This window comes from Empidonax traillii, unplaced genomic scaffold, assembly GCF_003031625.1.
Source record: "Empidonax traillii isolate 1590-97213 ecotype Southwest subspecies unplaced genomic scaffold, ASM303162v1 scaffold104:size2570737, whole genome shotgun sequence".
NCBI lineage: Eukaryota > Metazoa > Chordata > Aves > Passeriformes > Tyrannidae > Empidonax > Empidonax traillii.
The window spans coordinates 525,194-548,129 of record NW_020955297.1 but is presented as its reverse complement, the minus strand read 5'-3'; the positions used below and the strand labels follow the sequence as shown (position 1 = coordinate 548,129).

Here is a 22,936-nt window from a genome sequence, read left to right as displayed (position 1 = left end):
GTGATGATGGCCTGTGCCCAGGGTTATGCTCCCAACTCTTGCTCCAAGGGCAAGAGTTGGCCTGTGGAGAGACTGGAGCTGGGGCTGATCCTGGGTCCACGGCCATGAGCTGAGAGCCAGGTACCCCCACCTTTGAGGGGAAACCCAGGAACTCTCAGCCCCAGACTGAGCTGAGGCTGAAATCCTGAGGTGAAATCCAGGAACCCTGTGCCCCTGAGGCCCTCAGGGCCCACAGGGTGGGCAGACCCAGTGTGTGGCTGCCCCAGGCCCGCGGAGACCCTCAGGCCGGGCCTGCCCTGGGCCTGCAGGGCCGTGTCCCCCTGGGCTGTCCCCACGGCCACAGGACACAGGGACGTTTCCCCAGGCGGGGCTGGTGGCTCCTTCCATGTTGCTCCTCCCTGCAGGGCACTGTGGCGCCATGGCGGCCAACGGCGACTGGCCGTGAGGGCTGGGGGCCATGGTGAGGGCCAGGGGTGTCAGCCCTGAGAACAACATGAACTTCAACGTCTGGAACATCAAGGAGATGCTGAGCATGCCAACAGCCATTGGGTGAGTGTGAGGATGGAGCGTGGGGTGATGAACAGGGGACGGGGCATGAAACCAAACACTTGGTGGGAGTGATGGTGAAGAGGTGAAACATGTCTAGAACTGATCTGTAGTTGATTATGGGAGGCTAATGGAAGTTCACTGGTCTTCCCTGTGATCCTGTTTGTGCCCCCAGCCTGCCAGGAACTGCCACAGATCCACCATTGCTGAGGATCTAAAAGCCAGCATTGGCTGGAAACCATACCCTGGTCCTTTTGGGGTGTATTTGGTGAAGTCCTGTGACCTGTCCTCATGTCATTAGATAAGTTAATTTTTTCTCTTGCCTGTGCAGAGGGCAGATAAAAGGAATCATGATGTGCAATATTATTACACATTATGTAACTTGAAAATTATTCCATATCCTGCATTTATATGCATGGCTTGTTTTTTTCCCAGCAGGAGCCAAAGAGCAGTTAGAACTCCCCACATCTACAGGCCATAGTGAAACAACAAATATTCAGGTGTAAACATCTGGAGGGCAAATATGTAAGACAGGCTGCATTTTGTACAGCAGAGCATCACCTTTTGTATCACATGGCTGAAAAAGACGGCAGGATTTATCCCCTCTTTGACTCCGGAGAAGCTAATTGATGAATTCTGTGCTCTGAGCCTCTGTTAGTTAAATAACCCACTTACATAACTAACTTGTTCAAATTCACAGTTTTAGTCATACTGTCTCTTTGGCCAGATGTTACCACAATGATGGATGATAATGAAAACATAATAGTCATTTCCTTGCCCATTATAAACATGCTTGTCATAGATATGAATTAATTGAATTTTGCACAGATGCAGGGGTCAAAGGGGAGCCAATTCAGGGAAAAACTGTGTTTATACCTGTCATGGTTTTGTCTATATAATTGTGCATTGCTTAATTCTATTGTCTTCTTGGTATCTGAAGATTTATTGTGCTTGTTTGTTTGTTTGAGGGGGCTGTTTGTTTTCAAGAAGTTGTTTCTACGTAGTTGAAAACCTGAGACTTTCTTTCTGGTCAGAGACTGAGCAGGGGAAATTTAGATAATATATTTAAAAATGCAGAATATTATATATAAAATATATAATTGTATGCTTATATTATGTATAAAACATATTTTATAAATATATACATAATTTAGTGGAGTTGTGCAATAGGAAAGAGAGTGGAAGAAGTACAGGTGCCTGTTTGGAAAGGGATCACATGAGTTCCTTCCTCCTCCAAAGTATCCTATCAGCTACAAAGTCTTCCCTTTTAACTCATTTATTAATACAGGAAGAAAACACAGGAAAGATTTTAACACCCATTCTTCAGCATTCCACATATTTTGCAGGTGGGTTCCAAAGGGTCAAATAGGGCAGAAAACATTACTGGAATTGCGGCTGGGGTTTTGGAGGAGTTAAGAAGGGGGAGAAGCTCTCTGGGGACAATTAACATTTTTGTAAGGAAAGAAGAGTTTCCCATAGGAGCGTGTGAATGTGTGTGTGTATTTGAAATAGGGGGAAAAGGTGTTGATTACTTTTCCCTGGCTCACTTCTGTTACTAGAAACCTTTCCCATCACAGCAGGGTATGCTGTATAATCCCCAGAATACTGTCTTTCAGGGAGCTTTAAAAATGAAACATAAAATCAGCGTATAATCTAGGCAGAGTATGACTCACTCTGTGAGTTCTTTGCAAGTTTGAGTCAGGGTGTTACTTCTGAGAGCAGCTGCCACCAGGTCCCCAGGAAATGCAGAGCTCTGGTGATGCATTGCCCTCATGGCCACAGTTCTGCACAAGCCCGAGACTGATCTGGGTTTTATTTGTTATCTGTCAGCCACACAAGTGCTTCTCTGTAACCCTGGTAGCCTGAGAAATAGGGTGGGGGGAACCAAAGTCCCTCTTTCACCTGGTTTTATGTATAAATATTGACATAATAGAGATCCTAGAAATGTAGCAGAGGGAAGATTGTCTAGTTGGACAATAAAATCAGGGTGCCAGTTATTTAAGAGGGTGGGAGGCGGCCACATGACAGCTGTAATGGAAAAGCTTATGGTCAGTTGAAGTATTGACAAACAACACAATTTGTGTGGATCTAAATGCCAGACTTCATTAGGGAAAGTGCCGTGTTAGAGCAGCGCTGCTGCCTGCCCAGCCAGGAGGGCTGATAGAAAAAGATCACAGAGGATGCAAGAACAGCAGCCACAAAAGCAGCGATGCTTCAGTCAGCCTTTGATCGACTGGATAAGCATCACCGGGGCGTGATGCTGAGGTGCAGTCTCAGACACCGTAAACACCTGCCTTGGCCAGGGAGCTCAGGGGAAGAGACATGTCTTGCCTTAGCCCTGAGTTGAGCACAAGACCTGCGTTCAGGCTATTTGCTCTTGTAGTGCTACCATGAGAGTGGCAGTAAGGAACCGGAGTCAGCATCTCTGCAGGAACAGCAGAAGCCAAAAAAAAAAAAGTCCACTACTGTTAATTAAAAAAAGACACTGGAATAATAAGAAGGAAGCTCATTAAAAATAAATTAAAATGCACATTAAAAAGGGTTACATGCTTGCCTGAGACATAAAATTATTTAGACTTGATTTTTTAGATTTGAAGTTGTGAGAATTTTCTTGTTCCATAAGAAAATAAGTAACTTGCTAAATGCATAAAAGCTACTCACATACCAACTTCCAAAGACATCAGAAGTAGAAAGCCTGTCAGAGAGTGTGTAAGGATGAGAAATTATGAAAATATTAAAGAGGTATTCAAAGGGATACTGGAAGTTAAGGCCTACTTGGGCCACTACTCTCTACAGCTTATTTCTGCTGTTGAGAATAATTTCCAAATTTAACAACCTCATTCAATCCATTATCCCATGAAATTCCATCCTGCATCACAAGGTCACATATTTTGAAGTTGCCTTAAGGTCCCAGAATAAGCAGAAAATGAAGGAGACAGCGGGACAAGGACCAGGAGAGCAGCTGTAAAATTCCAGAGACTCGGAGGAATGAGAAACCAGACTGTAAGTGCAAGCTGCAGGATGGCTTCAGGCTGGAGTGGGGAGTGTGAAAAAAACCACCCTGCCTCCAAATGTCTAATTCTTCATATATGTGGGGATGCTTTTTGTGGGAGCAAAAACAGCTGCTCCACGGAAATCCCAATCTCCTCCTAAGGAAAAGACCCTGTTGCAACCGACAACCAGCTCAGGACAAAGGGCTTACGCGGTTTCCAAGGTGAGGGACGTCTGGGCAGAGTTGAATCACAGCCGAATGAATAATAGAGTGGCTCATAGAAAGTAAAAATGACCTTGAGCAATTAAAACAAGACTAGACAGACTTTCAGCCTGAAATCTGGAAGCTGGAGGCAGTGTTTGAGCTGAATAACTGAGAGGGATTTTGTCATGGTTAATGCATTAGGGCCAGTGCCAGCATATGTTTGTAGAAATTCCTTTTAGGATATGGTGCAAGTGATAGGAAACAGAATAATAATTTTCTGCTGCGGCTGTTTCCAGTGAAGAGATGGCAAATGGCTGGAGGTTGCAATAGGAGCTAAAATTCTTTTATTTAAACTCCTTGAGTTCCCCTGCACCCAAAGCCAAGGCTCATCTTTGCTCATTTGCTGGGCACATTGGCAGGCAGCAGATAGTGAGGATGAGAGCAGCATAGCAGAGCTAGAGACAGTTCCTATAGATACAGCCTAAAGCCAGGAGGAAGAGCAGGTGAACGTCAGCTCCTGGAATTTCAATTGGGTTTGTTGTGATTCAGCCCTGGTGCCCAAATGAGGATGAGCAGAAAGGGCTGGGAGGTTTGCTGGAGGGGAGTCAAGAGAAGAGAGACTTGATGGCACTGATCCTACTCAAGGTTGCTACCAGGAGAAAAAGATCTCTTCTTCGGGGAAGAGGCTTTACTGCACTTTGAAGAAATGTGTCAGGAAGGTGTAAGTGAGCTTCACCCACAGCACTTGGGAAGAAGAGGGATGTTGGCACAGATTCAGTGGAGACGACAGAACTACAGAAAATCCCTCACAGCAGTGCTGCAGATAAATGTTATGTTGCAAATTATAGAAGTCTCAGATTGCTTTTCCAAATGACTCTCAAACCTTGGTGTTGGCACTTAAGGATGGATCCAAACAACAGAGTGAAATTACCAGTTTTTAAAAAGACTGATAAGGCCTATGACAATTTATAGTTATGAATTTTTAGTAGTGTCAATGTCACTAGAACATCCAAGGTACACAAAAAAAGAGTATTTGTTGCATATTGTGTTTCTGTTTGGGGAGGCAGAACCTTTGAATGAAAGGTGAACATTTACATATGGTTGTGCTAAAATATTTAGAATGGAAATCAGAACTTAGAAAAATGAAAGAAGCTCCTAAAAGATCTAACTCCTGTCACGTAGGGAGAATTCTAACTGTCAACAGGGAAACAGAGACTGTGAAGACCTAGCTCACCCCACAGATATGAAGAAGGCTGCAGATTTTTTTAGATCACGCTCGCATCACGAGAAAGGGTTGGAGCTGCCAATGTTGCAATACCTGGCATAAAGCTAGGTGGGAAAAAGCATCAGTCAGCAGAGGATGATTTACCATTTTTTGAGCTGACAAGAACTTATCTTACATGTTTAAAACTGGTTTTGCTTTGGACACACATGCTAGTGCCAATACCATAGGAGTGTTGTGGGCACAAACACAGGACGATTTGGGGAATGGCTCATGTTAGCAGAAAACTAAAAGCTCTCCTGAGGTAAACTATTGCATCAGTGAAGGGACTGCTAACTGGGATTGCATATCTAGGATGTTTCCTTGCTCTTTATAGGGAAGGGTTTATATTTAGTACTGGGCAGGCACCCTGAAGGGAATGATCAGGTGGTAAGAAGAGCTGCAGTTGCCTGATCGTGGATCTGATCCCAGATCTGACCATGGTTGTCTGATCTCTCCATCAGGGATGGGTCTGGGCCAACCATGGCCAGGCTCCTGGCTTGCCCAGATGGTCTTGTTACTAAATTAATTGCCAGCAGTGTTAAGCAAGGGAGAAAGAAATCCACTGATCAGGGGAATGAGTGTGTTCAAAAGAGACATCTGTTTTGTCTACCCCTCTAATTTGCAGAAGTGCCATCATTCCTAAACCAACTGCTGAGGTAGTGGACAGAAAAACTGGGCTTCAGAGCAGCCAACAGCTGCCTTTGGTTGTAGTGGACAGTAAGCCTGGGAAATTACTTGGCTCATAAAGTCATCTCAGCTCAATACTCCTTAAAAATACCGCTCATAAAACCCTTTGTTAAAAGAATCTTGTGCCTCAGGTATTAAGTGATGTGAAGGATCTGAGAAAACAAGCACTTTGTGGGGTGTCATATTCACCAGCTGTACCAAACACCTTCAAAGGGGAGTCGTCAAGACAGTAAAGCACTTAAGGATTATAAAAACCCTGCCTTAAACTAAGAGGGAATTTTTTTGGCTAGAAGACAGGAGGATTTAGAAAACTGGTACAGGAGATGTGCTACTCACATTGCAGACAGCGGCTCTGCCTGTGTGGGATCACGGCAGCCCATGTGCTCACATCTCTCCCCAACATCCTGGCTGTGGATTAGGAAAATTTATTTTTTTTTACAAAGCTTAGCTGAGATGGAAACAAGAAGCTGTGCTAGTAAAAATTATATTCGGATTAGGTGTCCAGAGAGAGATCAAGGGAGAAGTTTTAAATTCAGAGGAATTTATCAGGCTTTTTGAGAACCCAGAAACCCACACCTCATCTATTTTTGCCTGCGGCTCAGTGTACTCCATTAGCTTAAAGCCAAAGGTATTAATATGATATTGTCAGTGACACCACTATATAATGAAGAGGGAGACTGAGCAGTTCAAATACTGCTGCTAAATCCCTTTCCTGTTGTGTCTATGATGTTTGGGCTCCTTCCAAAACTGGGGATTAACCAAACGCGTCACTGCTAATAAATGTTGGGGTGATCATCTCTTGTTATATACATAAATTACTCTCCCCTTCCAACTCCTTTACTTGTATCATTCAATGTGGAAGAAAAACCATTAGAGACTTTTTCATTAATTTTGATCTCTAATTCCCAACTCCAAAGGCAGCAAAAAATCTCTCCTTCCTGATAGCTCAAAAAAACCACAAGAACTGAGAATATAAACCTGGCCAAGATTTTCTTGTGTTTGGACCTGGCCTAAGCACTCTGCCAGACCTTGTGGATATGGACCAATGGAATAGTGACAATTTAGACTGAAAGACGGTAGATTTAGATTACATGTTACGAATAAATTCTTTCCTGTGAGGGTGGTGAGGCCCTGGCACAGGTTGCCCAGAGAGGCTGTGGGTACCCCATCCCTGGAAGTGTTCAAGGCCAGGTGGGAGGGGACTTTGAGCAATCTGGCCTAGTGGAAGGTGTCCCTGCCCATGGCAGGGGGGGTGGAACGAGGAGATCTTTGATGTCCCTTCTAACCCAAACCGTTCTATGATTCTATGTGAAAAACGAAAAAAGTGTGTATTTTTGCTAACAAAAAATTGAAGCCAGCCTCCAACACAATGAGAAGCAGTGCAGCTGTGCAGGGAAACCCTTGTCTGAGGAAAGCTGGTCTTGTGCCATGAGCCTAATCCATAAAGTGGGAGAAGACGTGTCTCTGAAGAGGTGTAGAATCAGAGCAACACAACTCAAAATCAAGGCTAGCTGGGAAAGATTTATTTGGGCAATGCCCAGGGAAAAGAGGAGCATTTTTGAGTAGCATGGTACTATGTTTGAAATATTCCTAACAACTCAGTTTGTCCAGCCATATGCTACCTATTTATTTGTTGCTTGAGTGTGTCATACTCAAGGCATCTGAAGAATAAATGCCCAAGAAATGTCAACGATTAGTCTTAAAGTTTTATTCCGTTGGAATAGCCTTCCAAACAATTCAAGCAGCACCTAAGTTACAACAGAATTTACTACCCAGAGTAAATGAAAGGGAGAGACTCAGCACTTGCTAGAAGCAAACCCCAAGGTGTCTCTTTAACTAAGACTGATCAGCAGATAGGATGGGCTGCCAAGTCCTGTTTTTTTTTTTTAGTTTTCTGTCTGCAGGACATGCTGGAGAAATACCTTCAGCCCTGCAGGGTGCATGTGGAGCTATAACACTGTGTCTGTGTGGATGTGGAAGTTTAAGATAAGCCAGTTGGTTTACCTTAGAATTAAATCTTATGCCATTATACAAACGGTACCTTCCAAATGGAGAGGGAAAATTAACATGTCGGGGTAGGCCATGATTGAGTGGTTCCAGCAGGCCATGTAGGGAATTCCGTTTGGCCTTTAATTGCTTCAGGCTCATTCACATCCCTCTCCACCCCATTTCAGGCCTAGCAAGTGTTCCATGAGGAGCGGCACTGCCAGTGACTACTCGAGTCTGAGCGACTCTCAGCTGCTCTTCGGATCCCAGTTCTGCCCGGAGAATGCGCAGTCGGCAACGGCACTGCTGGAGTTGGGCTCGCAGCCGGGACAGCAAAACTCCCAGGACGTGAGTCACGCTCTCCTTCAGCCCTGTGCAGGCACACAGCCACCATTCAAAGTTAATGGAAAATCCTGAAATCAGGTGGTAACATTTGCAAATGTCAGTAACTGCTGGAATCAAGTTATCTTCTTGCTACATATAGACATTTACCATGACAAGACAAAGTAGCAGCCTGGTTGGATGAAAACCTGATATTTATAACAGATTACTATAAATTGCTATTGAGATAGGTATTATTTTCTTCAATTACATTTTTAATAATATGAAATTATTCTTGAGCTAAAGTCTTTAGATCACCTACCTAGCCAAGATAGAATATTACATCTATTGCTCTTTGAAAAATACTGTGTTTCGCTTCCTTAGCTTTCTGTAAGAACGACAGAGCTGCTCAGTATTTACTTCCCTGGACTGGCAATGACCTTGCTGTATTGTTGTTATGGCAGATGCTTGAATGATTTTGGATTGAGATGAAGAGCTTCTATGCTTAAAATCTTTCTCCCTGAACACACGGTTTCCGATGTCACTAAGCTCACTAAAATAGGTCCTGCATTGCTAACAGAGAGTGCCAGATCCAAATAGATACACCTGAAGCAAAGACTAGGGAAGAGCAGTGTTGCCAGCTTGGTGGCCTCAGGCTGTCCTTCAGTTCCAGCTGCTATCTATCTGCTGTCCTCTACATTTTGCTGAGGAGCAGCTTTTCATCAGACACAAAAAAGGAAATTTACTCTTCACAAAGGAAAAAAATGAATGGAATTTGCGTTTTCTTATGTTTTAAGGAAAATGCATTTCCATTTTTGTCACACAGTGTCTGGAAATTTTGTAGAATGAAACTTTCATAGTAATATTAAATTTCTTATTCTGAAATGTGTACCGAAGCATGTGAAAAATTCATCTACAGTCTGTCAGTGTTGGTAGTTGGCAACAAAATTATGTCATCCACTGGGAAATTCAATAGGATTTTCTTTAGATTCCTATATAGGGAGCTTCTACTGACAACTTCAACTTTTCCACAATTCCAGGAATACTGGAATTCATTTAAAGTATCTGCGTTGAACCGAGAGGGAAAAAAAATCTGCTCACCTTATGATTGTAACAAATTAGAAATCCTCAAGATGAGAAAAAAAGGTCTGAGTCTGGAAGAGTTTGGGCTGAGTCTCAGTTCCACAGGGAGTCAATCTAACCAGGCACACTAAATGAACCATAATCTCATGAAATTCTTAATCTCCTTGTCCAATCTAATCTGTCACGTCCAATCACTGTGATCTCTGTCTGCAAAGCATTGTGTACACAAATTTTTTTCTAATTAATGTTCTGATTATTTTTATACTTCAACATTTTTCTTTTGTTTGTGCAACAGAGTGAGCCCAGTATTTTTACCAAATACCAGACAAAACCACAGTTATTTGATGAAGAAATAAGAGAAAAAGGTTTACCTAATTTTAGCGCAGGAAGAAAGAAAAGTATCTTGGAAAATTTTGAAGTGAACAAGAACAAAATAAAGGACAAATATGACCGGTATGTAAACATCCCTTGGAAATTCTTTCCGTGTTGATGGTTATCACTCCCTGCAGCTCCTTATTCCCCTCTCGCAAATCATACATGACAAACCTGCATATTTCACCAAGAAAAGCATCTTTCCAGGTTTTAAATAATTTCTGATTGGAAAGAGTCACAGGATAAGAGAATAGGTTTATTTGCAATGTGATTTATGTAACATAGTCAGCCGTAAGCCCCAAGGAATAACAAAACTCTAACCTGAATTTACCTTTGTCCTTCTTTGTTTAATCAGTGGCGGTTTTTTTTCTTTATTGATTCTCTGTGAAAGTCCTTATTTCTCAAAATTTCATAGACTGTATAAGGACTGATCAAAGGAGCTCCAAGGACAACCTTCACATTTGGGCCAAATGAGGGGATTGCCAAACATACCTGTGTGCAGATTGCACCTTTATAAACCTGCACATATCTCTAGAATTGTATTTGTATACAAGGTTTTTACGTGTTGGGTTTTTTTGGTAACAGACAAGTGTAATTTACTAATGTAATTTGCATCTGCTCTTTGTTAAATGTCAAGAATTAAGCGTACGTGTAGGTCCTAGAGGACTTTAAGGAACAAGCAACCATTTGAAGCTCAAAAATTAAAGATGGTAACTCCCCAGTGCACCTATAAATAATTCCTAGCACATTAGTTACATTTTGTAATGTACCATCCACAGTGAGGCGTGTTTTTATTAAAAGCCTTTGATCAAATCAGGCTATGTATCTCTCTCCCCTTTGCAATGGGCATTATGCTTCTGATAAGGTAAAATTGATTCTCTAGTGCCTATTAGAGAAGAGGAGGATTTTTGTAAGTGAATTATATGAAATAAAAAAATAGTTTTAAATGTTTAGGCAGCATTCATAATTACCCTTTATTTTTGCATTAAATGGATTATGCTCCTTCCTACACTCCAGGCTCACTCCCAGATTAGAAGCCTGTTTGTAGAAATAGCTATATTATCTTTGCAAAGATAAGCGTATAATTTATCAATTTGTATCCCCCTCAAGTTTGACTAAGAAAATTAGTATCTTCCTTTCCATAAAGCTAGAGAGGTTTCAGAAGCACTGTCTAATTCTCACAACTAGACTCTTCCTGGCTGCCATCTTTCTGGTTGTTGTAATTTGCATCGCTAAATGATTGGCTTAAACTGACCTGAACCTTCAGAGAGGAAAAAGTTTATCACTTTGCTTAGCAACCACCCGTGCATTCAAGTGTGGCTGGTTAATCATGAATAAAACCTGGTTCCTGACAGGCTCGCTCAGTTTAAAAGGACGGATAACAGAAACCATGGCTTATTCTCAGGAGAAAAGGATTTGCAGTATTTGTTCTTCCTGACTTGGGCTTTGTTGAGGCTGGTGCTTTTCCTATGTTTTTCCCACAGTTATTTTACTCCAAATATAATACCATGTATCACAGCAACTGGCACTTCACCTCCGCCCAGGCTGGGTCCTTCCGGAGCAGATAACACAGTGGTAACACCCCAGGAGTTAATGGACAGTTGAGTAAATGCCAACTAAAACTTCTGAGAGAGGCATGAATGCTGAGGCAAAATATCAGAGAGTAAAACCCCCATAATTTCATGTATATGACATATATGTGCATGTGTGTCTATGCATTTTTTCTTACTCTCCATAGCAGAGTCCATGCTTTCCTAAAACAATTAAAGTGACTTCAAAGGGTTAAGCCCCTTGAAGTAACCATGTTTCCATGCTTTCATTACACACTGCACCATGCCTTGCAGTGTTTCACGTCTCATTTTTACTGTGATCTTTTCAATTTCTGTACACTCCAGTAACTTACATGTCTGTTTTATACTTGTTGATTTTTATTTTTTTTTTCATTTTAGTGAGGTCCTAAGTGCCTTTATTTCCAATACCAAAGACAAGCTTCACGGAGTAAGTTACTTCAAATTTAAAATGTAGAATAATGAAGAGTTAGAAATGCTACAGAATGTTCACTTTCTCTCCTTTACTGTGCTGATACTTAAAATACATATCTTGAGCACTCAAATACTTTAAACCAACAATAGGAATTTATTTTTATTTTGCCATTGTCTCTGTGGCCTGTACTTAGGATTAAGGTCTTTAGGGTCTTGCCTCAGAGCCAGCAGTGGAATTTCTCTGGGTCTCAGGAGCAAAAACAAACTGTAGTGACTGTCTGCAAATATCAGCTCTTTTTTCCTTCTGCCTGAAGAAAGTAGTCTGCTCTCAGGATTAATCAATGTGGTCTGAAGGTGAAGGTCTCTTTCCCAATACTTTTATGATTAATTTGATTAGTTATTATTAATGCTATTTTACAGACCAGTATCTCTTTCTTTTTGAAATCTGTTAAGATTTCATGAGCCTTTTGAGCCATTCCAGATCTCTATCGGGGTTGCAACCAACAGCTGGACAAATTGTTTCAAGATAGATAAACAATCATTTTCAGACTGTTCCATTCCGTGAGTTGCCGTCATTGTCCTCTGGCATCTGGTGCTGTGATTTTGCAAACAAAGAGAAGACAATGCATTCATTTTTTCATTTACCTTTTTTTTTTTTTTTTGCAGCTGCAAGCGTGCTTGGACAAGTTTGAAGAAATGTCTGATTCCAGATACAAATCCATTTTAGTTCACCTAGAAACCCTTTCCAAGAAAAGTAAGTCCTTCCTGTGTTTCTGTTAACAGCAGAGGGCACAGTCAAACTGCTGAATGTCAGCATGTTGTCTCCAGGCTGGGGTGAACTGGGCAAGTCACAGCTGCTCCCCCTGAGGGAGGAGAGAAAATAAGACTTATCCATGGTATAGAATTGTCTGTTTTTCCATTCTTGCTCTCTTATTTTCTCCCTTCCTCTGCTCTCTTAGACACCATACATGCACAAATGAACACACCTCCTTGTTTTGGTGTTCTGCCCTGGAGTATGATCATTTTTAGACTATCTGGAGCACTAATGGAACACACAGTAAAAATAACTTAGATATTTATATCCTGAGTATCCGGTTTCAGTTTTTAGGGCTTTCTCAGATTTTTGTGCGTTAGTTTGAAGTCTTCCATCGCTCTTCTGGGCTTGAAGTGATTGTATTTTGGATATGAGCAAAACCAGTACTGCTTATATCTTGAATGAGAAGCACACAGTAAAGTACACTATTGCCATGATAAAAAGGTGACCTCCAAAATAACCAATAATGTAAAATACTTTTGAACAACTCTGAGGTGGCTAATCACGGAAGCTCTCTTTACTGAGGGAAAATACTTCAAGAAATTGTTTCTAATTTGGCTTAGATCTGAGCCTTTGAGAGTACATTAATTTTTAGTGCTGTTGTGATGCTTTATCAACACCCTGTCAGGACTCTGCTCAGAGTTTGCCTTGCTCTGTACAAGAACTAGAGGCCAGTTCCAATACATGCAAGAAACGTGAAGTGAGTTATACCTTGTGAGGTGAAGGCAGCAGACCTTCACAAAAGCACGATAATATTCAGTGTGTGGCAAAATGTGGCTTGCACAAAGCACATCTTTGACAGATACCCTTTAAGTCAACACAGCCCTCTCAGGCAAAAGGAGTGGAGTCTGGTGCATTCTGCTGGAGGCTGTAATAGCCTGTAGATTTGAAATATCAATCTTGTACTAAGAACTCTCCTTTGCTGTGCTTGGCAGGTGCTCTTGGTGGGACCCTAAAGTAAGCAAGAATCAGTCTGCTTTGGCCAGCACAACAAGTTCCCTATTACACATTTTCCCACCCCCTAATTACTTCACTGCCTCAGCTTGTCCACTCTGAAGCAGGACTTTGCCTAATTTCACATACCTCATGCACAGAAATCGTTGTCATGGCACTGAAAATCGAATCTATTGTTCACAACTCCCCCTCTTCATTCCATACCATTTACTCAGCTGTCCTGTTTCTTCTCCATATCCATTTTAAATAAATGTGCCTTGAATGAAATGAGAAACCTCCCAGAGGTGCCTGCTGCTAGATTTTCAAGGCAATTGAAAAGAAAAATTGGCACTTTCTGTAATGCATCACGCTGAAGAATGTTGAATATATAATGAAAATCATCACACACTGCACAATGTTGTTCTTTTTTTATTTCTGGGAGGTTCATCTGTCACTGCTTAATTGCTGATAAACACTGTCATTTGACTGGTATCACAGTGATGGATAATTAAGTTCCCACTAAATAAATACTTGCACTAGTGCCTTGAAAAGATCCCAACTGAAGTAATTCCCTTGAAAAACTGGTATAAAATTCCAGAACTCAGGTGATAAAGAGCTAAATTCAGAGCTGATAAAGCTCTTAATGTCAGTGGCTGATGACACAGTATGTTGGGATGTTGGTGACATGGCAGAGACATGGTGAATCACTGGCAGTGGAGGATTTCACATGTAGGAGAGGAATGCAAAAGATGAAGAGAACTATTGCACCAGGACATTCCAACTGCTTTGAAAAGCAAAGAAAGGTGGAACTTGATTTCAAGACTGTCTTTATTAAAAGCTTATAAGGAGTATCACAGGCTGCAGTTATAGCAGTGGGTAGCAAGCACATTTGGCACAGTCTGTATGGCCACCAGGCGAGGACAAAACAGAAAATATTTTTCAAAATGTATTTCCAAAGCATTTCCAAATGCTGTTGGGCTGGCATGCTCTGTGCAGGCAGATTTTAAAAAATATTCTCTTTCGTCCATATGTGCTTGCACACAGTGGATAGAGCTGTGTCTGGCATTGGAGATGAGACAAGATTTGCCTGAGCAGCTTCCTCAGAGGCACAGCTGCTCTGAGCCTTGCTCACATCTTGGTGTGCAGTGCACAGAGATGTAAAGAGGCAGGCAGACCCTGTGGCCTCAGTTCTTCCACCTTATATACAATTTCTCTCATTGACTTGCCCGCTCATCATTTGCTCTTTCCTTCTGGTTTCAGCTCCTGTAACTTGTTTCTTTTCATATTTTTCTCATTTTAATTTATATACCCACGGTTTTATCAAAGCTTTCTATCTTTTATACAAACCCCAATTTTCACCACTCTCTGAACTCCTTTGCTGTCCTAGTATCTGGTAGTTCCAGCTGTGACAGCTCATAATAGCCATATCCTCTGCACCACCTTGGCTCCATTGCACATGAGCAGCACCATCCCAGCCAGCACGCCACAGGCAGTCCTCTGATGCACTGCCAGCAAGGGTGACAGAACAATGTGCAATGTGTCACTTACAGAGGTACGAGCTGATGCAATTCTCTGACAGGATCTGGTGCCTGGTAGGCAGTTTTCAAACATGACTTGTTTCCAGACTCCCCAGGCCCAGCAGTTGCTGGCAAGATTTCTAGGGCAAATCACTGTGTTTAGAGCGATGGGATATGAGCTTGTTTACTGTGAACAGTACGGTCCAGACTGGGACATCCAGTCCAGACTACCTTGCATTACGTATGAATTGAAAACTCAAAAGGTTTGAAACTGAGTAAAGAAATGTTTTTTTACATGTAGCTGCTAACTAGACGTGCACTGACTGACAAAGTTGTTGATGTGAGGGACTTAACCAGAGTCCAAAACACCTCAGCATGGAAGGTGAGAGGAAGTGTGGTTGTTCTGATGGAAACTGAAACCCCTCATTGTTCAGGACTTGGAGTACTGTGTGCCGTAGCACAGGGTGAGGTCAGGGGCAGCTCATCACACAGTGCACCCATGAAGGTGCTGTCTGATGTGTTGTGGAAGGGGATTCAGGCTAAGCCAGCACAAACCTTACAGCTTGGAGTATATCCAAGCATGATACAGCTGTGACAGCCCAACTGTCCCACCCACCAGCACAGCTCCGCTGCTGCCCAGGGAGAACACACAGTGCTCTGGTGAGCTGCAGAGCTGCCTTCCCCGCTGGTGCCTCACCAGGTTTATAGACCTCCTATTTCCCCTACTGAACCTGGGCGTGGGGGAACCAACCTCTCCCCAAAGTGTTATTTAAATCCTCCGTGCTGTCAGTGCCAATCTCAAGATGAGCTGCACAGAAGATGATAGATAGGCATCAGAAGCAGTTGCTGTTTAATATTCCTAGGCTGGGAGGCTGGCACTCCCTCCCTCTGCTGCTCAGGCTGTAGTTTTCAGCTGCTGGGAGTGCAGCTGCACCTGGGTGCAGGCTGATTTGCAGGGAACCCTCTGCAGCACAGGGTGGCAGCCCAACCTCTACAGCCTTTTATCTCATGCCAGATTTCACATTCCAAATGTTATTACTGTAAACCGGTAGCATCTGAAGCAAATGGTACAACAAATCAAAACACAGCGATGTTCCAGTTCGTAAAAAAATGCTTTGTTTAAATTACCTCAAGAGAGGCACAAGTCTGTGCATAAGTCACCCATTAACTGAGTAAAGATTTTCTCTCTATGATCAAGTTATTCAATAACTATCTGCTGCAGGGTTTATTTGAAGAAAACCTCCTCTGAAACAGCCATTTTTGATCATTCTCAAAGACAAGACATTTGACTAACAGGGTTCTTGATCTGATCTAGTTTGGCCGTCTCAACGCCTATTTTTTTAAATCTCTATTAACACCCATTTTTATTTTGTTTGTTACTGTTTGACAAGTCTGAACACTTCTCTGGTGTGGAAGTAGGGAGGGAAGGAGAGTGCCCCTCCTCTGTACTGAGGTTCCTTTTCTGCAGAATACTCCCACACGTACAAATGAAACGCATTCCAAAGGCTGGCTGCTGGTTGCTTGCCTGCAGCATGCTGTGCTGAGTCAAACGTATGTGCAGATCACAAGCCCAGTGGATGCAGGACTATTTTTAGACTGAGGATACTATGTTGAAGAAGAACAGACTAGGGAAATTAGAAAGTTTTAAAAATAATTCTGAGCTAAAATAAAGCATATGGAGAAGACCAGCAAGCCGAGGCAGGCTTGTGGATGCTGCCCTTCCTGTGTCTTCACTATGTAGAGATGGAAGGTGATTAAGAGATATGAAAGGAGTTTCCTCCTTTATTCTTTGCTGCTTTCCCCTTCTTTGTAGTCTGGCAGGCTCCCCAAAAACCTGTTCTTGTATTGAAGGTAGCCCTTCGGTCTAATCAGAGAGGTGCAAAGTTTAAAAGGCCCACTCAAACATTCACTCCCCTGTTACAAACCCATTCTGCAAGTCATAGATTTCCAGATTTATAAAAGAGTCTAAATCTGTCAGAGCAAAAGACTAAAAGCTTAAAAAGGACAACCAAATTGCCTGCAATTGCAGAAAGCATATTAGTTGAAATACGTGCAGATAATCCTCAGAAATCAACCACGTTTCTATGGAGAACAAGGCAAAGCCTTATGGTGATGGGCATCCTGAAATAACAGAGAAATTCCCCCCAAAGCCAGGTCTGGGAGGTGGTTTAATTCAGTGTGTATGAGGAAGACACACGGATGAGGGAACTGCCTCATTCCTTCTCCCAAATGACAGAACTGTGCCCGGGCAACACTCATATGGAGGAAGGCAAAGTTAAAAATACAGCTTGGCATGGGGGTTTCCTGGCGCTGGGAGGCAGCTCTTGGCAGCACCCCATCCCAGCATCTCCAGCCTCACACCACCACACACCTCTGCTTTGCGTGGCTGAATGAGACCAACACTTTCAATCTCCTTTCATAAGAGGAGATTACCATGTAAGCACTTAATTATCCTGTAGCTTTTCTCTGCCCATGTCTCAGTTCAATCTCTTTTTTTTTTCTTGCACAGCTGGGACTGTGTGCAGGCTTCCAGACATCCTGGGGTGCACAGCAGTTGTGTCAGCCAGAGCCTGTGCATCGCTGCATGCCACACCGCTCTGTCTCACCTGTAGCCCCTGGTGCTGGCATTTGCATCTTTGTGTCACCGGCTAATTACCTGAATGCCCTCTGGCTTTTGCACCCTGGTGACTAAAGCAGATTTTAAGTATATTTGGCTCATGAGTGGGCCTTGAGAAGCACCTTCCAGAGCCACCTTGTCCCCATCCTGCTACCCTGCTCTAAAGCTGATGTTTTCCCTTTAAATAAGGGTTATTTTTAAAGTTTCTTCTTTTTTTTTTTCTCTCTCTCTTTTTTTCATAATACATGACAACTTCCACTGAAAAGCTTTGTCTGAATCTACAGAAAGGCCACTGTGTTACCTTTGTCTAAGAAGTCACCTACCTTGTGACTTATGCATTGTCCTAGTGCATTGCATTAGCCTGATACAATCTACTTTCTCCAATCTTGTTCCATTTTATTCCATTTCCTTCCATATCTTTAAGTACTTTTCCCCTTAAAGTCTGTTCTAAAACCTTGCACCATGAGAGCAAACCACTAAGCCTGTAATTGCTCAGATTTTTCCTTTCTTCCTTCCCAAATGTACCTTTTTAAAATGTCCCTGTTTTTTCACAGAAGCAAAGCCTACAATCACTTTCTGCCTGCCTCTCCCTAATAGTTTTTAACTCTTTAACCAATTCCATCTACAGTTTGACAGAAGGGCACAGCTCACTGAGATAATTAAGTCCCTGCAAGCTTAATGAAAATAGCTGAGCATGAGGAGAAGGGATCCCAAGTGCCCTGTGGCTCTGCAGACGGTGAGCACAGCTCTGCAGGGCAAGAGGAGCTGCACTGACGAGCTGAGATAAACACTGGGCGAGCAGGAATAGCTTTATCCAGGCTCTCAGCTCCACCAACATCAAAGTCAATCAAACACCTTGGATCTGTAGCAAAAGGGGATTCATTAATTGCAGAGCTCTTGTAGCCACTTGTTGAAACGTTGGCTTTATTCTGATTTTTCTCGGGTGTGCAGTAGTAGTCCAGGAATCCAGGGTTTCAATTATCCTGGCCCATTGGTTTGGCAGTGCTTTGCTTTAGCAAGAATGCTTTGGATCGTATTTTTTCCCAACCAGCCAACATTCCACCCCAGCCACACCGCCTGTACACACCTTTCTGCACCCTTCACAGGAAAGACGAGACATGTTTAACTCTTTCTCTCTGCTCTTTCTCAGCTCTTTGTCCTAATTTACAGTTTTAAAGGAGACTTTCATAAGATTCCTAAGGATTTTTCATCTCCACACACACTGCAAATTGTGTTTCCATCCTGTCACATATTAGGCACGGCAGTGGTTCCTATAAGAGTAATTGCAGCTGCATAGAGGGAGTTATATTCTTATCCAATCATACAACCCGAATCCCTGAGGTTTTATCAGTTTTTCAACAAAACTGACTGAAGCCAAGAGCATTTTGCTCCAATTTAGTACCCTTCCAGGGAGCCTGTGCCCTCATAGGACTCTGCTGGGGCCCCCATTAGCAAGTGCTGAGCGCAGCTGCCTGGTTCAGGTGGTTTCTGACCCCATCACTTCCCCTGCCCAGCAAATGGAAATCACAATTCTTTGCTTCATCATTTCCCGCTATCACTTCCAGCATTTTTCCTTCAGTTGTCAGCCTCCTGTGCATTTCTGAAACAGTTTCTCTGGCTGCACCTCTTAGCTATTAACCTCTCACATCTCCATTCTGTTCAAGCTCCCACTTACCACTAGCTGGTTGCAGGAAAGGGCTGGTTATGCTGGGGTGGGTCAGCTGTACTGGGGTCCCCCTGCCTTGGCCGTGCCTGTTGTGCAGCCGGCAGACATCTAAGCCTGAGCCCTCCCTGCACTGCACCTACCAAGTTCTGTGGCCTTTCGTCTCCAGCTGCCACATTAACAGAGCACAGTAAATGAGGTTTGGCCTATGTGCAGCATCTTATAAATTTCAAGTGCCTTGCATTAAACATCCACCAAATCGTTCATGGCCTGAGGCTCGGGGAGATCGCAGCAGGAGAATCTCTGTGGTGATTCATGCCAAGCTGAGGAAGAGGCAGCAATAGTATTGATAGTACTTTATTCACATTTACAAATGAAAGACCAAATGTGTTTTTTATTGATTTCCTCATTTAGTGGAAGATGCTTTTCAAAGTCACTGTGCCTCTGTATTGAAAGCTCTGACAGATAAAAGCCAAATGGAGCAGGCACTGCTGGAGATGGAGAGGAGACTTGCAGCCGTAAGTGCAAAATTAATCTTTTATTCTGAATCCTCATTCTCTCCCGCTTCTTCAAAATACTAACTGAATATTAAATTGCCTTCAGATGGTGGATTATAAAGCAGACTGCTCCAGTTATGATGAAGGGGTAAAGATGTATTAAAATGCAAATTCTAGGCCAGATACTGATGGATGCTTACCCACGAGCTGGCTAACTGTGCTGTAAGCTCTGATGATGCTCTGGTCAGTAAGACAAGAGCCCAACAGTGCCCTGTCGCGGCAGGCCATGACAGAGCACTCACTGTTTCCTCACCTGGCACATGCCTTCGCTGGAGGAGGTGGTGCAGTGCATGCCTGCGAGGGGAGAGCACCTTGCAAAAGTGTGGCACCTTGTCCCTTCAGCGGGGTGTTTCCCAAGGAGAGGAAAAAAGGAGGTAAAAACAAAACAGGTGAGTGTCAGAGACAAAAGAATTAGCTGTCAGAGACCTCCTGGACAGGTCTGCTTTCTCCAAAGGCCCTGCTGCAGGAATTGCTTTTGGCAAGGATGTGTCACACCAGTGTTTGAGAAGGCAGTGCTCCTGGGAGAGGGGGCACACAGTGGGTTAGGGATATGCTTCTGTCCCAAACCTCTCACTTTGGTGGGACAGTTTGAGGATATACAGGAAGATACAGGTTGCTGATCTTTGGATCAATACCAAATGGTCACATGGTACCTGAAACTTTCTCATTAGTGTGCCTTTTCATGTGTTGCTTACTGCTTCTGCTCTGCTTGCTGCTTCCCCAGAAAGATATGGAGATTTCAGAGGTGAAATCCAGTGTCCAGCTGCTGAAAGAGAGTCTGGAGTCACTGCCAGCCCAGCTGAATGACCAGCACCTGAAGCTGTGTAAAGAACTAGACTTCCTGAAGCTCCCTAATGCCTTAGCTGAGCAGCACATGCCTGTACCTAGTGCCAGACTGCCCCCTCACATGAGAGATAACTCTTCTCAGACCTCCCCTGGCCTGTGCCAGCTCCGTGTCCTGGATGAGGAGGGCCCGTGCCAGCTCCATGTCCTGGATGAGGAGTACCCGTGCCAGCCATGCTGCCGAGGCAGCAGGGTTTGCAACTGCTCAGGTCAGTCTCATTTCCACTGTGTGACAGTGGGGGAGCAACACAGACACTCCCCTGGGAGGAACCAGCTCACTGGGGATGGCACCTCTAAGGGCACCACCTCAGGAGGCAAAGCCATTGCTACAGAGGCCTGTGATAGAGCAAACATCTCTTTGCAGGAGGTGAAATATGGGTTGGAGACACAGAGCTGTGCTACCCATCCTTGCACGTGCTGGGGTGACAGTCGCCTTTTGGGGGGCAGCCAGAAGAAGCACTGTCCTGTATCACCGGAAGCACCTCTACCAACCCCACTGAGGAAGGCGTTCAGGAGAGGCACTGGAGGGTTTGAAGCCCTGACACAGTCACAGCAGCAGCAGCCTCAAGGTTGCTCCCACTCTGTATGGAAAGCTCCACCCGGGCAAAGAGACAGCAACGGGTCCACAGACCACAAGGTTCACAAGGCAGCTGTAGGCAACAAAACAAAACAGAGTCCAGGAAGGATCTCCTGGAATAAAGCAGTAGGGAGGAAGAAAGCATGCCCTGCTAAGAGGAAAGGCGAGCTCTCTCGATGTGCTGACAGTGGGCTGAAGCAGAGAAAGGCAAATGGGATTATTGAGTTGGAAAGCTCCAGAAAAAAGTGCCTTCCCAGATACTTGGTTGATCTCAAATCAGAAAGCTCTGACCCGGTTTCTGCAGCTCGCCATCAGCAGATCCTCAGCAGTGCTCAACCAGGGCTTACAAAGAATTTCCCACCAGTGCCATGCTCTGATAAAAGCCTGCAACAGCTTGCAAGCAGAAAAAAGAAAAGTTTGGAAATTAAAAGAAGAGTGAATGTTTCCACTGTAAAAAGGTATATCTTGGATTCCTCTCCTGAGGGGAATATATTATCCCTGTGTAGCACAACAGATGTAGAGCAGATGAGCTGCTTCAACCTCCGAAGCCCCCCAAGCTCCAAGAAACCACATCCTGCTAATCTGCTGGCTCAGAGGAACACAACCTGTTGCTCTTTACTGTTTGATAGTGATTCTTCTGATTGAAGGGGTCATGTTTGGAGCCCTCAGTGAAGGCTTGGCCATCTCAGTTGCAGTTTATTCTTCTAGGGGTGTTACCTCCTTAGCCAGAGGCTCTAAAATGTTGTTGCCCAGTTTGAGATATTGTAAGAGACTATGTGAGGACAGTTCTCCCCTCTCTTGGAAAGCTGTGTTACTTTATCTCCCTGCTCCCACCAGATGCCAAGGGATCCAGTTACCATCGTATTTACACACCTGCAGAGTTTGCCGAGACATTCCCAGGGAGAAGAGAGTTGGCAGAGCACAGACGGGCAGCTCAGTCAGATCTGGCACTGAGATTTACTGGAAACTTTTCAATTTTTCAATGCAATGCTATCTCTGTGGCCAGAGGTTTCACTCTATTTCTCATCCATAGTCTCTATGTTGGTTTGTTGCTTAAAAGTTCAGGTTTTTAGTTCTGGAGACAATAGTAGTGTTGTTCTGGTTGATTTCGATAAGGTTCGGATTTGTCCCAGGAGTTGTTTGTGTTTGGACAGGGACCAGTTTAGCTGAGGAAAACTAAATCCCAGTGTCTCAGGTTCATCCGCTGTTGAACTTCTTCTCCTTTTAGACTGAAATTTCTTAGTTTCAGAAATTTCAGGAAATTATTGTGTTTCTACTTTTTTTGTATCTTGTATCTCTTGGCTGATTAAGGAATTCTCCAACATATCCTTTTCAAGGGCAGCAGTTCTCAAACAGAGGTCAAAAGATACAATGTTCAGATCCAGCAGATGACATGTTGGAAAGCCCCTGTTTCCACAGAGAACTCTTTCCAGGTTACCCAGCTGTGACTATCAGTAGCTCCCGCTGCTTCAGCCATTTGTGTCAGCTTTGATTTTCGATTTGAAATCTTACCAGTAAAAAAGCATTTTGATTTCACAAAAGCAAATTTGTGGTGTTGCCACAAATCCAAATGATCCAGCTTTGTCGTCTCGGCTTTAATAAACTCTTTGTGTTGTCACCAAAGTCCATTGTCTCTGTGTTGGTTTTTCAGGAGAGTCACAGTCCTGTTCCAGCGGGAGAGCAGGAGGCTGCTCTTCAGTTGTTTAACTCCCCTGGATCGTGGAACTGGGAGGATTCCTTTCTTCAGTTCCTTCCTTTGTTTAAAGAAGGAAAACTACACCCCTCCAGTTTAACATTGGTCCAGTGATGTTAATTAGCAAGGAAGAGGTGGGGGGAGGTGTGGGGAGTTGGTCAGGGAAGGAGCTGGGTGGCTGCCGGCAGCAGTGGCTGTTCATTTCACACCTCCCTCACGTACCTATTTGCCCATCATCCCCTCTATGGTCTTCGCTGGGCGAAACCTGCTCGGGGGGCTCACCAC

General features: G+C 43.6%; 1 protein-coding gene across 5 annotated transcripts; it reads left to right on the top strand.

The window, feature by feature from the left end:
* The first annotated feature begins 45 nt into the window (after positions 1–45).
* On the top strand, positions 46–22,581 carry CCDC36 (coiled-coil domain containing 36). 5 transcript variants are annotated; one of them, XM_027882344.1, is made up of 8 exons: positions 46–137; positions 405–549; positions 7,868–8,027; positions 9,379–9,536; positions 11,405–11,453; positions 12,104–12,191; positions 19,396–19,499; positions 20,263–22,581. In XM_027882344.1, the coding sequence occupies exons 2-8, from the start codon at positions 458–460 to the stop codon at positions 21,601–21,603; spliced, it is 1,992 nt and encodes a 663-aa protein (XP_027738145.1). In that variant the 5' UTR covers positions 46–137; positions 405–457; the 3' UTR covers positions 21,604–22,581. The 5 variants fall into 5 exon arrangements, with proteins under 5 accessions (XP_027738145.1, XP_027738147.1, XP_027738144.1 ...); XM_027882346.1 differs by lacking the exon at positions 46–137 and having other exon boundaries at positions 170–549; positions 20,263–20,505; positions 20,539–22,581; XM_027882345.1 differs by lacking the exon at positions 46–137 and having other exon boundaries at positions 171–549; positions 20,263–20,475; positions 20,509–22,581.
* The last annotated feature ends 355 nt before the right edge of the window (positions 22,582–22,936 follow it).

What these genes read in the sequence shown, in the direction of transcription:
- CCDC36 (XM_027882344.1), top strand. Translation starts at nt 458, where the DNA reads ATGGTGAGGGCCAGGGGTGTCAGCCCTGAGAACAACATGAACTTCAAC. An exon ending in GACAGCAAAACTCCCAGGAC is followed by an intron (nt 8,028 to 9,378) that starts GTGAGTCACGCT and finishes TTTGTGCAACAG; the next exon opens with AGTGAGCCCAGTATTTTTAC. An exon ending in TGGAGAGGAGACTTGCAGCC is followed by an intron (nt 19,500 to 20,262) that starts GTAAGTGCAAAA and finishes CTGCTTCCCCAG; the next exon opens with AAAGATATGGAGATTTCAGA.